Source organism: Pempheris klunzingeri, chromosome 23 (assembly GCF_042242105.1).
Source record: "Pempheris klunzingeri isolate RE-2024b chromosome 23, fPemKlu1.hap1, whole genome shotgun sequence".
Classification (NCBI taxonomy): domain Eukaryota; kingdom Metazoa; phylum Chordata; class Actinopteri; order Acropomatiformes; family Pempheridae; genus Pempheris; species Pempheris klunzingeri.
Genome location: NC_092034.1, coordinates 16,010,709 through 16,026,768, shown reverse-complemented (window position 1 = coordinate 16,026,768; position 16,060 = coordinate 16,010,709). Strand labels below are relative to the sequence as shown.

Here is a 16,060-nt window from a genome sequence, read left to right as displayed (position 1 = left end):
GCCCTCTCTGATTTTTCTGAACCAGAAGAAGCGATACTGGGAAGCGAGATCACATATCACATCTCTGAACCCCCATCCCCAATGCCTGGGACTAGCCCCGATGTTGGTTTCCTGAAAGGGAGCTCTCAGTACACTGGTCAGCCTTTCCTCCGAGTGGAAGATTACAAGCGCTTCTCCTCTGGCAGTGAAAGTCTTGGTGAATTTGCTTATGATTCAGAGGGTTCACGGGAGTGTCAAACAGAGGGCGACCTGCCTATGTGTGAGGAGCTTCCTTCCAGAGATCAGGCAGGGTATTACGATGATGACGACTTCTTGGGAAAGGTAAGAGGATGAGCATGAGCACAACGCTGCACTGGCTGATGTCTTGCCTGGACAGGCTGGTTGCTGTGGTGCTGCATTCACGACTCAGGAGATAAAACATACAAGTTTGCACTTTACGGACTAAATGAGGCTAATGGGTGCTTTTGTGTGCATGAGTACCTGAGCGTTGAAGAAAATAACAAAAATTCAACAAGTGTGATGAATGAGTGACTGAAAACGCTGACATCGGTGGTGTGATGTATTAGCAGTTTCTAATTTTGAAGTCAGCATTGGTGACAGATACAAGCAGCTGACTCTATAACATCTAATGTTTGGTTCACATCTGTGCCTGTTTGTATTATTCAAGTCCTGTTTGTTCTTGTTCCCATCAGTGTGTGAAATACCCATTGACAATCGTGGGGGGGCACGTGCTGTATGTTGCCTGTATTTCGCACACTGATTCCCATCCTCGCACGATAATGTCAGTTGAATGTGTCTGCATAACTGTGCCTTCTCTTCATCTCACTTCACAATTGTCTACAGTCATACTTTCTATTCAATTCTATTCATCCATTCCATCGGTATGTACACAAACCTTTCTAGCGAGTGATCATAAAAGTGAGGTTAAGGGAAAAGAAGGAACAGTCGCTGCCTGCAGGAACATTGTTACTGTAATGTAGACCCCATATGTTGATCCATGCTGGTTGTGTGCTGTCTACCAGGAGATAGCAGAGGAGCTAGGGTTGCTGTCCTCAGATAGCTCAGAGGAGGAGGTGCTGACCACCAGGGTGGTCCGACGCAGAGTTATCATTCAGGTAAAGAAGCATGATGCAGCCGTGCAGCACGAGTGCACTGTGGAGTGAAGGGTAGTAGGTAGCGCTGGTTTAGTGTTCCTGGGTGCTGTTTTGTCTTGCTGGACTTTCTGCAATGCTAACATTTCTAAGGGTGGCTGAGAAGCTCTAGCCCACATTTGTTTTTTGTTGTTCTTACTCGATTTTTCCTGCTCACTCGCACATTTTATTCATTTTTCTATGCAAACCTTTTTTTTTTGTCTTCACACTTGCATCACTTTCCTTGTTCTTCAACATTGGTGCCCCCCAGTAGTGCCAATAAAGAGACTGTTAGCAATTTTCATCATAATTGTCTCCCCTCTCTCTCTCTCTGTTTATTACAACCTTTCCTTACAAGCTTTGAAATATTTACTGTTTATTGTACATTTGGTCGTGTTGGTCATGTTTGGCTGACATGTACTTGAAATACTTTCTCTGATGCAAATAACATGTTGATCGCTCCCTGCTGTGCAATAACATGTGAATCGTACATTGAACAGTTGTGTGGTTTGTCTTTTTCCAGGCAGATAACCTGCCTGATATCCCAGCACAGACTGTCACAGAAGAGAAGTACATGGATGAGCATGGAAATATGGTAGTTAAGAAAGTAAGGGAACACTCAAAGACGTTATGTAAAAACATTTTACTATTCCTTGGCCTTGGAAAAATGTTAACTCAAGTTATGTTATGTTAAATGATAACTTCTATCTGTCTTGTTCACCAGATCACACGGAAGGTGATTCGTAAATATGTCTCAGCGGATGGCATGGAGACACAGGAAGTGACCATCGAGGGCTCTCAACAGGAGACCGTTCAGATTGAGGAAGGAGACACCGTCTCCAAAGTGGTGAAGAGAACGGTGCTTCACAGTGAGGGAGATCAGAAAGAGGTCAGTGCCGTCGACTCGCTACTTTCATATGGATTTATAGCAGCACCGATTTATTCATAACTAAATGACTTAGTTTCCATTATGTGACATATACGTAATCGTTCTTAATCATAATTATGAAAATCACTCATCACTATTAATCCTTAATAGTGTGTCATCTCCTCCCATTATTCATTGCATCTTTGAGTCTGTGCCTGGTATTTGTCACATTTGGCCACGAAGAGAAATCTTTCGCTGCATTCAATAGTTGTATGAAGTTTGGAAATGCCAACTTCTGACTCAACCAAATGCAAAGCTGTGGCCAGAACATCAGGCCAAAACTACCCACTGAGGTTTCCAGGGTGTATATCACCTAACAGTGAAGCACACTGAATACTAGCTGGTAATTTCTCACTAATTAAAATGTAGCATTCATCAAACAATAAATATGATTTCTAATTTATGTTGTTTATAATGTTTGCAAATCAGTTTCTCGTGTTTATTGGGTGCTTGAGTCACGAGCGTACTGTTCAGTTTGATTTGATGAAGCTGGCACTGCTGCAAATCAAATACAAATACAACAGTATTGGATACACTGAGATTTCACCCAATGGCAGCACCAGATAAAACAGAAAAGTAACGCTTGCCTCGATGCTTTGCCGTCTCCTCTCCAGTTGACCTTCTCGGAGCCCCTGGCCTCGGGCGCCGCCACAGCATCGGGGTTCGAGGTGGAGCCGGTGCAAGGTCGAAAGGTCAGCAAAGTTGTCAAGAAAACGGTGGTGAGAGGCGAGAGGATGGAGAAGCAGACGGGAGACTCCTCACTGGCTGCAGATCTCCCATCAGCCAGAGAAGATTTTGAGAAGGTCAGTGTGTCCAAACTAGAAGAAATATTCTCTCAAGAATTGATTTCACACATTTACAAGGTATTTTGGAGATGATTTGTTGGTGAGATGAGGAAATGTCAGCTGGGATTGTCCCCCTCCATGACGGTGAAGGATAAGCGGTATAGACAATGGATGGTTGGATGGATGGATGTTGGTTGTGATACCAAACTCTGAGTGTATGTTTCTTTGTGCTTCCACGACATGCTAATACATATTTCTTACATCTTGCCAGTGAAGCCTGTTGAGCAGACCTTTATGTCAGGTTTCCAGTGTTTGTCTGTCCTCTTTCGTCCTTCTGATCCCTCTCTCCCCCCTCGTCTTTTCTCCTCCAGGCTTTGAGTTATGCTGGAGGCTTTGGGAAAGTGCTCCTGCCTCATGTAGTAGAGAAAGAGGTTGTGCAGGACGACGGTGCAGTGGTTAAAAGGTTGGACGGCAGCATGGGAGTGTGTTGAAAAGACACTGGTGCTTACTAAGAGGGAATTTAGCAGAGGTTAACGTGGTAGCATGGTGTTATTGCACTCTATCCTCTAACCTTTAGCTTTAACTTGCACTTTGCAGGGTAAGTTGCAATTAGAAGATATTTTGGCCGTTATTCATAGTCACTAGTCAAAAGCAAAAGTCTTGAATGCAACCTTTAAAGATTCTATTTGTAGAATTTCTAGCATCTTGTAGCATCTTTAATATTCCTCTGACATGTGTTTTTGTTAGTAGAAAAAACAGGACAGTCCTAGTTAAGCTCATACATACTGGTTTGATATTTAAAAACAACCACAGCTGTTTTCAGCATCTGTCTGCATGCTCATGCTTTTCTCAGTGATGTAAAAACAGTTGGTGGACAGCAGAGTAGACTCAGGAGGCTTTCAGTTCGGGACAGTCGGCCTGCTGAAGGGCTGGAAGAGGTCACATGATCAACAGGTCCCCTTATGACATCATAAAGGGAGCCAAATCTCTACGGAGCGTTTTCACACACATTTACTGAAAGACGGAGCAGAGAGGAACGTCTTGTCAGAGTCTGCGGATCTCTAAACACACACTGGGGACACCGATTTACATTGGAAATACAGTTTTCATAATATGGGACCTTTAATAAACCCCCAGTTTCACTATATTATCTAATCCACTCAAAAGCTTCACCCAAAGCTTGTGAATTTCCTTTAGATGTTGTAATTCTGCTTCCTGGTTTAAAACTGACATGTGTGACCGTGCAGTTTTAAAACACAGGACGCAAAGTGTGCCTGTTTTCCTTTTTTAAACTTGTGTGCATCCTGCCTGACTGGTCATGTGACTGCCATATTCACTTAATGATGAAGATGTATTTAGGGGGGTTGCTGCTTCACCATGTCTTACACAATAAGCTGGCAAATACATTGTTTTCATAACTGATAGGAATGATTGCACTAAATCCTAAGCGGAGAGCATTTTAAGTAGGCTTGAAGTACGTTTGTAAAGACATCATACCAGCGGGTGAGTAAGTATGTAAGTCCACATCTGCCATTACACTCGATGTGTGGCATCAGAATTATTAACAATGAGAACATCTGAATTTTATTTGTAGTTTAATGTTCTATTCTATCAGCAAGTCAGCATCAGTAAAACTTCTATATACGGAAGGTGATGTTCTTTTATTTTCATTTTGAGGTGGATTATCTAACAAAGAAGAAAAACAAACCCATTTTTACATCTTTTCATTTGATTTTATTTAGATTTAAAAAGAATAATTGAATGAATGGATGATATACAGAAAAATGTCACTATATTAACGTCAGTGTTTTGCTTTGGAGCACTGGGAAAATTATTTGTCAGTGTTTTCATGTCATTCTGGCAATAATTAAGTAATGCATTATGTATTTATTCATCCATGCGCTTCCAAACATAAGATAAGAACCAGATATTTTTATCTTCATTTTGTACTACATCATGTGTACATGAACACAGATTGAATTTATTTGATTTGATTTAATAATTTGTTTAAATATTGACAGCCCTTAACTTCCACAGTCAGGAGTAGTGACTGTGGCTCATTAACACCTAAGGGTGTCACCTGGGGGTGACCAGAGTCTGGTCACATCATAAAATCTCTTTTCTGTTCCTGCAGAAGTCAGATGCGTAAGTCAAGAACCCAGAAGAGGACTGTGGTGAGGGACGCCCAGGGGAAGCACGTGCACCTGGAGCGCCTGGATGACACCCCAGACGCCTCGCAGCCCGACGCACTGCAGCAGCACCTGCACCGACTGCTCCAGCGCTACTGTGAGGACAACCAGGAGGAGGAGGAGGAGGAGGAGGAGGAGGAGGAGGAGGAGGAGGAGGAGGATGACGGAGACGAGAAGGAGAAGGAGAGCTTTGCCTGAGCAGCTGCTTCCACTGACCCCCACCACCCCCCCTACATCTTTCACTGAAGCCTTTGGTGACATGCTTCCTCACACCCAGATGTTCCGGATCCTCTTCTTGTTGTCCTCACTGATCACTGGATTAAAGTTTTTCTTTCTTCCTCTCGTGTGGAGTAATGGAACAGTATTTCCGTGCGTTAACACTCTCCCTTTCATCACATCGTGTTTTATTTGCTCTTATGTGACCAAAGATAGCGCCCTTCGTTTTTGTCGGATGTTGATTTTTGTTTTTACCTGCCGGCTGCTGTAGTGTGATTTATGGTACAACGCACCAAAGGTGGATCGAAGTCAAAGGGGGCATCTCGGACGTTTTGACTCACGCACGGGCCTCTTCTTGAAGAACTCTTGTAAACATTTGTACATAGAGGAGATGAACAAAACACACTTTGGACTGGGGAGGAAAAAAATCAAAGCATTTAATACATTAGCCCACATAAACCTGCTGTACATGCACCAATTCAGCTGGAGTCTGGCCACCGTACAGATGAGATTAATGTTACATAGAGAATCAATGAGAAGGAGTGAATGTGTGTATCATCATGGACTCTTTATACAGCTAAACACCTTTTCTGTCTTCCCATTATGCATCTGCCCTTTTTTATTTATTTTTTTGTTCACGTCTCCGTCTTTCTAATGAGTGTCGTGCATTCACGTGATGTGTCGCAGAGCTGCCATCTCTTTGTATGTATATACAGTGTGTATTGAGAATGAAAGTAGTGTCGAGGGAATGTTTCCATGCAGATTGAGCACTTACCCCGCTGCCCTTGTAGCTCGTGTCGTCCATGCTTCCCCCCTCCACCGTCACATGTGCCGCTCCACCTCACCTCAAGCTGCAGAGCGTGCTCGCAGAAATGTCCTTCATCGAGCCTTTTAAATGATAAAGCTGGTTATATTTTTCTTCTTGTCGACAAATCCCATGTGCAGAGCCAAACCAACAATTAACTTAAGTATTGTACGTGTATCCAAGCCTGACATATGTTATTCCTCTGTGCCATAGAGCTCCGCTGTTGAAAATGACTCCATCACCACGGACATATTTAGTTAACATTAGTGGACATGTTTTAACTTAAAGGTGGACTTTCACATGTCAAAGCCAGTTTCCTCATCGCTGTCAGCATCCCTCATCCAGTAAAAAACACTTTTATGTCTCCTGTGGCTCTGGAGAAAACGACCCTGATGACATCACTCGTTCACAGGGTCATCTCAGCTCGGGAGCTCGGAGCCCGTAACTTTTTAACAGAGAGCCTATGTTACAAGTTGGAGGTGTGTTTGAAAGGCGCTCATCTGGCAGGGAGGTTCAGACGAAATGCTATTGAGTTGCATTATGGGAAATGAAGGCTTTAAGATCTTTGGACTCTTTGGTTGAAGGACTAAAAGTCAAGACGCTTCAGCTGCTATGATTTTCTTCTGTCAAAGTCCAACAGCTTAATGGAAGTGTGGTCTAAAAGTACTGGAGGTGACACAGCGTGCTTTTGTGTCTCATTATCAAGAGCTTTTACAATTTACTGTTTTCGTTTGATCTATTTAGAAGATTTCAGCTCGTCATTGGTGCCCGTTCTCTTAAACCAACCAACACATTAATTGTCTGTCTTGAATTTCGATTCAATCACGCGTGCTGATGCAAACAGATCAGATTATTTATTTTGATGTTAGTATCTATTGCATCATTTGCAGTTCTCCCTAAAACATTTAAGCTACTTAATTATTTCTTAACCATCATAATATTATCATCCAATAATGAGAACAAACAACCACTGTCATCAAAAAGCGGCCTTCCTTTAGCTAACCGTCGTCTTGCTTCACAAATAAATGTGTTCCTTTGGTGCCTCACGTTCTCAGTAAAAGTGCAACTAAAGGGGACCCGGCATGTCTATCAGAAGTACATCAGCATGCTCTATGCCAGAGTACCAGTGCGGCCCATAATTCACTGCTGAAAATATTTCCTCATGTTTAGTAACATTTGATAAACACCACAAAGAATTACTGAGCCTTTTTTAGAAAATAAACTGTATATACCGGTTTAAAGATTTACATTTTCAGTAAGAACCGACGGGTTTGGAGCCGAGCGGTCGGAAAGTTGAATGTATTGAGAGATGGAGCAACACATTGTTGGCTTTTGTTTTTTCATGGGAATTTGTTGTACAGTAATGAAATAACGAATAACACCAGATTTATCCTTTACGTTTGGCTTTACCGTCGTTAATTGGACTTTTTCGCGCCATCACTGCTATCAAGATGATTGACACGTCAGTTTAAAATCCAAGGTAAACCTCCACTGACCTCTCTTATCACATACTTTCTTAATTGTTTCTTTGCTGTCCATTTTTGATCCCTGTATAGTCCAGCGGTTGAAGCTGGGAGTGGAGTGTGTGTGTTTGGGTGTGTGTTTGAATGCATTCTGAAGCTACAAGTAAAGAAAAATGAAGATTTTTCTTTCCTTTTTTTTGCCATGGTAGAACGGAAAGCTGGTTAAATTGTGTACAAACTGCTAAAGTTTGTTTGGTGTTCATTTACAGTTGAGACTTTATCTATGTAACAATACGATCCTCACGTTGCCATTTACTTTGAGTGTGATCCAATGGCAGAATAAAAGAAATGTCAAAAAGAGACCATTGATTTGATAAATGAGCATCTTGTTTCCATGGTGATAACAATATATACATATTAACAGTGCAAATATCTATGCGGGCATGTATGACAAAAAAATTAACCTGAAACGCTAACATGGCATAGCAGCTGCAGTGTGTACATGGCAGAACAATAAAACTGTACGTGTCAAATGTGCAGTGATGTCATTCTTTCTAACTGCAGCTGAAGGGAGTGAACCTAACTGCTGTTGGCAGAACGCTTGGCTGTTGGACTATTAAGTAGTTTATTAAGGGAGAAACGTCAACATTTGGATTATTTTTCACCATAAAACTTCATGTGTGGAATGAATTTCAGCAGCAGTAGATACAAAACAAACTGGGCGCTCGGCAACAGGTGAGTCAGAAAGCATAATTAAAGCTGCAAGCAGCGTTGAAGAGCCCTCGCACCTTTGTGCATGTCGGGGTGTGGGGCGGACACCGATCCTTCTGTGCGGCTCATAATTTTCATGTATTTTGGACAGTGCATCAAGGAGTTACACATCACTTCCTGTGTCCCCTATGTGGCGCTAGAGAACAGCAACTAATTGCATCCTATATTTCAGCATATGAAGCCATGAAAATGTCATGCAAATCAAATGATGATTGGCACAAAAGTCTTACTTCCTGTTGTCACTAATTGTTGTGAGAGCTTGGGGGGGGGCTCACGGCAGCACCTGCTGCTCGGTGAGGACAGTGACTGCAGAGTGATACCTGCTTTCAGTCAGAGTCTCCAAAACACCAGAAAAGTCTCCAATAACACCAGAAAAAGTCGCCAAGAGGATTTGGAAAGTCACCAGATTTAGCGAGAAAGTCACCAAGTTGGCAACACTGGAAATGACGTCAGGACACTTCCGCAGCAGCAGATGACGTCTGAACCTGATGGATTGGTGGCGCGTTTTTTTCCAGCTTGTTTTTCTGCTTTAAAAAGATGTTTGGAGAAGGAGACGAAAACTGGAAAACTACTGGAGGAAAACATCATGAAGACGCGGAGTTGTCTTTAGTTAATGAGGTCAGTCTGAGGCTGAATGGCCGAACACAAACACTAACAAACACATGGTGGTCAGAAGCTAGCTAATTAGCTAATTAGCTAATTAGCTAACGCTAGCTAACCACACTGTCATGTGAACAGCTATAATTAGCAGCAGGTGTGAGAAAAGAGCAGATGTGAAGCCATGATGTGTTGCTGTATGGTATGATATATATATATATATAATATGGGATGGATAAATATGTGCAAGTCCAGTACTACCATTGTGGGGAATTTTAATACTACTTTTAATCACTACTTTTAAAAAAGGCCAAATATACAATACTGTGTGCCTTAAATTTGTACTAACAACACTATATGTAAAACTAATTACAGAACACTGGATTTGAATTAGCAATAATAACTGTATGACTAACATTATATTAATAATAAACTGTATAACCTTTATTTGAACTAACTACATGACCTGTGAGTGAACTAATAACACTATATAATCAACCATTAGAACCATTTGTGTTGCTAACACTGGAAGCTCAGTTCTTACTCACTATGTATGCACTGTTTTTAATCTGCAGGGAGAGACATATTAATGCAATACACCGCCACAGGGAAGAGCCATACCCCACAGTTGCTAAAGAGGGGAACAAGCACTGGCCCCAGGTTCTGAAGGACCAGACACATGACGATCAGGAGGGACATTTATGGCAAGAAAGCACAAGCACGCTTACATGCATTACATTACACACCTCATAAACTTCCTCTTACACCATATACTGGAAGCTCCAAGGGCAAGGCTAGTGGAAGGCTGTCATTGTAACAGCAGGATGAGATAGCTGCAGGGGAGGATGCTCTCAGAAAGACTCCATTGTAAAGAAGCTCCCACATGATAGGGAAAGGTCACTAGGGAGGATACTTTGTTACAGGTACGGCTGCTGGATGAAGGTCGTGATGCCAAGAGGCTGGGACCAGCCTGTGCACCAACGAAGGGAGGGCCAAGTCTAAACCGCGGTTACTCCCCAACTAGACAACCAATCAAAAATAATTGTATTCATGCTGGAATGTATATACTGTTACTGCATATGTGTTTCGGGGCTCACTCTGTGACCTGTTGGCTACAGACTAACAGCTTGCTGACTGTGGTTTTCAGAGCTCAGACTGAGTCCTTGGCCAAGCTCAATACTTATTCACACAGAAAATAAAACACCTCAAATGAGAGAAGTTGCCTGTCCTTCATCGAAAAAATGAACACGCTGACACCATCAACCCTAACTACTGCTATAGTAATAATAATAATAGACTCTAGGACAGTAATAATGATATTGACCGTTCCAATAACAACCCTATTAATGATAGTTCAATATGACATCATAATAAAGTTGACAACAATGATGGCGATGCTAAAATCTAATAGTATGGTTGATAGGTAGAATGTTATGTGCCTATTCAGTCAGTCCAGTGTAAGAGGTGGGGATCAGTGAGTGTTGTTTGTTGGAGGGGGGGGGGGGTGAGCTTGACGGCAGACTGAGTTCTCCCCTGCTGTTAAACAGTGTGACGGCTGTGGGCACAAATGAGCGTCTGAAGCGCTCCGTCTTGGTCCTGGGTGGGATGAGCCCCAAAGAGATTGTAGTAGGTGACTTTAATATTCACGTGGACGACGCTAACGACGGCGTCAGCACTGCTTTTGTGTCACTACTGGACTCGGTTGGCTTGTCCCAGAGTGTAAATGAAGCCACTGACTGTTTGGACCACACTCTTGACCTTGTTGTGGCTTGTGGTGTTGAAAGTGAACCGTTAACAGTCTTTTAACATAAATCAATCAATCAATCAATCAGTCTTTATTTATAGAGCGCCAATTCACTACAGTGTTATCTCCAGACTCTTTCCATAAAGAGCAGGTCTAGACCAAACTCTTTAATTAGAGAGAGACCCAACGATTCAGGAATTCAACATTATGGATTCAAGAATCCCCACATGAGCAGCATCAGATATTATATTGAACAACAGTGGCAGGAAGAACTCCCCTTTAACAGGAAGAAACCTGGAACAGAACCAGGCTCAATGTGGGCGGCTTCTGTAGGGGTCTGTGTTGGATGGAGTTTGGACAGAGAGAGAGAGACAGAGAGAGAGAGAGAGAGAGAGAGAGAGAGAGAGAGACAACACAAACAGCAACCAACATACTAGCAGTGACTCTAGCACTAACAATAGGAGTGTGACTAACAGATTAGCAGTATGATATTATTGAAAAACATGACGAGTGTCTGACGATCTGCAGCAGTGATTCATGAAGCCAGAGAACCACATCAGCAGGACCAGGACCAGGATCCACAGGAACCTGAGGGATGAGAAAGCACAGAAAGGCTCCGGGGAAGATAACAAGTTAGAGGCAGACATAACTGTGTTCTATGGGACCATTCCCTGATAACTGCTGATCTCTTGTTACTGGACTCTGCTCTATATGACAGAGAGGTCCTCACTAGATGCTTATCTGATAGTGCTGTTGCCAAATGTAAGGAGGTGATTCCTTCAGTATTTCAGCCAGAGTGTCCCTGTGCTATAGATGAGCGCTATGCTAATCTTAGCCCCTCCCAAATTGATAGTGCTGCAGGCTCACTGCGAGTGACACTAGACTCTATCGCCCCTCTAAAAAAGAAGATCCTCCCATGGACTCCCATGATGCACTGGGCTCCTCTATCCTCTTGTTCGTCTCCATCATTATGTCTCACGTCCGCTTAATGTCTGCCTCTAACTTGGTATCTTCCCCGGAGCCTTACTGTGCTTTTGTCATCTGTCAGGTTCCTGTGGATCCTGGTCCTGGTCCTGGTTCTCCTGCTGTGGTTCTGTGGTTCCTGTGGATCCTGGTCCTGGTTCTCCTGCTGTGGTTCTCTGGCTTCATGAATCACTGCTGCGGATCGTCGTCCACTCATCAGGTTTTTCAAAAAAAACACTCCTATTGTCAGTGCTGTAGTCACTGTTAGTGTGTTAATGTGTATATGTATATGTATATGTATATGTATGTGTGTGTGTGTGTGTGTGTGTGTGTGTGTGTGTGTGTGTGTGTGTGTGTGTGTGTGTGTGTGTGTATGTATATATATGTGTGTATATATATATACACACACACACACACACACACACATACATACATATACTCAAATTCAGCTTTTCCTGCAGCTTTTGGGGGAAAATGTGAAGCATTTTCTGGTTGTCAGGTTTTCTTCAGGTGTGTTTGGGGCTTGAATGTGGAGAAATTAGATGTTTCTCGTATTAAATTTCTTCAGGAAACTGAAGAAAGCAGTAAAAGTTGTCCCACAGTCCCACAGAGGAGGATCCTTTACAATGTGTTCAGCCAGTTTAATGTATGAAAGTGGAAAGATAGATTGTTTCTCTCATATCTACATATTTGAGAGACATTTAGGCGACATAGTTCCTGTTGCCTGGTTGGGGTTAAAGGTCAGTGTGTGTGTGTGTGTGTGTGTGTGTGTGTGTGTGTGTGTGTGTGTGTGTGTGTGTGTGTGTGTGTGTGTGTGTGTGTGTGTGTAGGATGATGCTGCAGGCTGGAAGCAGCTCGTCTATTTCCTGGTGCTGTTCTGCCCTCTGCTGGCTGCTGGCTGGAAGTGTCACCGTCAACGGGAGGAAGTGAAAGATCAGGTTTGTTTCTCCTGCTGGGTTTTCTTCTCCTTCAGCCTCTTTATCGCATGTTTATTTCAATCTTGTCCTGCTTTTAGAAGTGAAGGTGAATGTTGGTGTTGTGGTTGGATAAAATAACTCAAACATACTTGAAAATCCATCTTTGTAGTCTTGAATAACTGTGAAACCTTTAGACTATGAGAAAAGTGAATGATATGGCCTCATTCACTGTGGAGTTCAATCTCTAATAGTCAACAATACTTTACAGGTGGATCATAGTGTCGAATGTGAAATCTCTAACGACAGTCTAGCGTGGTTAAAAAGTCCAGTAACATATCAGCTGATGTCTGATATGGTGACACTGAAGCAGGAAGTGGAATGAGATCCTGAAACGATGAATGGGTCAATTTCCAACGATTCCTCTTGACATTGAAGTGTTTTCAGCACCAGCCACTAGCAAACCGCTGCAGTTCCATCATGCCCAGCGTGTCATGTAATGTGGTGAAACAGCTGCAGGTCGGTTAGGTTTAGGCACCGCAGCTACTTTGTGAAAACCAGTATTTGGCTTGAAATCCACATTGAAAGAGGAAGAGAAGGCTTTTTAATGTTGTATATGTGGAATTAGGAAGTAAATGTTCCTAATTGTCAGTTTTTGCTCCATGTTCATGTTTTCAGCCTGTTTCCAGGTTAGTTTTTTGTTGCTTTGTCCATTTCCTACCAGAGTAATGTGCTGCTTAAAGGGACAATCTGCATGCATGAACTGGTGTACTGTATATACGTGTGTGTGTGTCGTCTGCCATCTGCTCTTCTCAGAGTTCAAGGTTACCACGCGGCTATTTCCAGCTCGCCTTCACTTTTCGCAAAATGACAAGGTAGCACAACTTGGGGGGTGAGCTGTGTTCCAGGAATGCTTTCACGGATCGTGAAAGAGAAAATGAATCGTTGCTGACTGTGTCTTCAGGATACTCCAACCTGACTGGACCATGACAACTGCAGTCACACACACACACACACACACACTCGGAGGAAGATCAGCACTTTGACTCACACAAACAAGCACTTGTGGTGCACACAAACACAAGCTGCAACCAAATATAGCGCACACACACACACACTCTCACTCACTCCAGCTGTCTCTCTGTCTGACACAGACGACCTCTGTCAGCTCTGCTTCGTCTGTCCTCTTGTCAAGGTGCATCAGAGAGACAAGGTGTCGGCCAAAAAGTCAATCAGCGACTAAGCGCTTCTGAAAAGCTCAAGCTGGAAAATGTTGGCAGCGACAAAAGATGAAGTTTAATCCTTAAAATTCTGTTGAAATGGGAGGATGCTTGACCCTACTGAGCTGTTTCCCGAGCAGCAACTCTGGTGAACTGTGGCGGCACCCGAGTAGGCGCTGCTGACGAACGGCCGACCACGCCGACAGCTCTGACCTTTGAGGCAACGGAGGTCCGAGTTTTGACGTTGTTGTCAAGCTCTCGATTCTCCCAGGTCCTGTGTAGCCAACCCATTTAAAGCTAGGGGAACTGCTTTACAAGCATGTTTAGTTCAGAAAATGTCTGCTGATGAAGGATGGGACGGCCAACAGCAGCCATTTTAGCCACAATGTGGGAGTTTTCTTGAGTGCGGTTCCCAAAAAAGCTGTCGTCTTTTCCAGAAGGTTGAAATAACCAGTCAATCAATGGATCTTTATTTCGATCGATACTTAAGTTTCAGTTTCTTTCCTGTACGACTGCAGCGGTTTCATTAAAGAGGTGACCTGGCTGTGTGTCTCTAAGTGCTGCTGCTGTCACAGCGCAGAGCAGGCTCACTTTGCTCCTCCTCCCCCTTGCTTGTGTTTGATCTCGTACCGTCACGTGACTCAGTTATTGCCAAAGAGTTCAGCCACTTCCACCGTCAGCGACCCCGATACTCTCTAAAACATGAAAACTCGTTCTAATTTAGATTGATTCACATTGATGATGCATCCACCGAAAGTTTAAAAAAGTATCGGTATCGGCGATACCGGCCCTGCATTTAGTTGGTATCGGATCGATACCAAATCTAGCGGTATTGCACACCACTAATTTTTACAGCACCAATTCATAACAGCGTTATCTCAAGACGCTTTCCATAAAGAGCAGGTGGAGACCAAACTGTTTAATTCAGAGAGACCCAACGCTACCCCACAGGAGCAGCATCAACCCTCAACCTTCCCATAGACGACCACTGATGTTTGCAGTACTTCTAGTGGGAACAAATGACGTCAGGTGGCCAGTTTGTAAAGTGGAAGAGAAGGGACCATGCTGGGGCGGTTGAAGGCTAAAAGCAAGTTAGCGCTCTGCTGTGCTAAAGATAAAGGGCAGTTTTCAAAATCAAAGCCCCCGTGCAGACTTCCTGCACCATGTTAGTCGTTGGTGTTAAACACCGGACGACACAGGGTTTTCTGTTGGATGTGGAAAAATCCTTCATTTTAACTTGGCTTCTGTAGCTCCAGCACGACCAAGAAGGAAACCCCTAGTTTAAAAAGAGCCAAAATAAGAACCGTAGCCTGTCTGCTCACGTGCGAACAACGGAAATGTCCAAAGGAGCCGTATCTGCGCCGAGGATGAGGAAGTGAAAGCAGAAAGGTGATGCAGACGTGGCCTGCTGTTAGTCCGCTAAAGCGAGCATGAAATGTTTACTGAGTAAAAGTGTAAAGAGTCCCCCAAAAACTAAAGGGACAGTGCCACAGGTTAGCTCCGTTCCTTCCTCAGTGCAATGTTAATAGTGGATGTTTGAGATGTGATTAGTGGTTTGAAAAGGTCTTCTATGATGCAGCAAGCACTTGCGTGTGTGTTTTCAATCCAAGTGTATGTGTTTGTCAGCCAAACTGAGAAAAGAGGCCATTTGTGTGTAAATGTGTGTGAAAGTGACATGGGGAAGTGTCGATCACGTGACCTCCACGTTTGTGTGGCGGAACGCTGAGAAAGCAGGTTATTTGTGTTGTCCCGGACACGGCGGGAACGTCGTGCTGCTCGGTGTTGGTGAGGAAAGACCAACGGTGGACGGTGGTCAGGCTGAGGAGGTGACACGATGAAGGGATCATGATTAAAGGAGCCAAATGTGAATGTGCGAAGGTGTGTGGCACCTTAAAGTAGCACAAATGAAGTGTGAAACAGAAACGTGGGCCCAGCTGGGTGTCTCCATCAACGAGCCGAGCCGCTGTCGTCCCTCAGAGGCGGTAATCTGTGGCGTTTGTGCAGCCAAACAGTGGCTGTAAGAACCGGCAGCCATTGGACTCCCTCCCAGGTGGTCGAGCGCTCCCTGCAAGCTAATTCCAACAGAATAGGGCCTGTAGTGGTGTGCCCCCCTCCCTCCTCCTGTGTGGAGGAAGCAGGGGTTGCGAGGGGGCCATATTGTTCCCTAATGAGCTCCGAAGCAACATGTGAAACCTTCAACCCACCGGGCGCTGATGACAATGAAAACATTTCCACTACTCACAGTAAGTTAGGGATATTGTTATTTACATGAGTGCTTTTCCTATTTGGTCTGAATTTGAATGAAATAAGTAAAAGTTCCCTTTGATATTACTAA

The 16,060-nt window shown here is 43.6% G+C and overlaps 1 protein-coding gene across 1 annotated transcript in view; it reads left to right on the top strand.

Moving 5' to 3' along the window:
* The window catches only part of ank2b (ankyrin 2b, neuronal), a 119,520-nt gene extending 114,467 nt beyond the window's left edge, over positions 1-5,053 (top strand). Inside the window, 4 exon segments of the mRNA XM_070854674.1 lie at positions 1,654-1,737; positions 1,855-2,019; positions 2,673-2,861; positions 4,978-5,053. Of these exon segments, the coding sequence (XP_070710775.1) occupies positions 1,654-1,737; positions 1,855-2,019; positions 2,673-2,861; positions 4,978-4,992 (453 nt within the window). The 3' untranslated portion in view covers positions 4,993-5,053.
* The last annotated feature ends 11,007 nt before the right edge of the window (positions 5,054-16,060 follow it).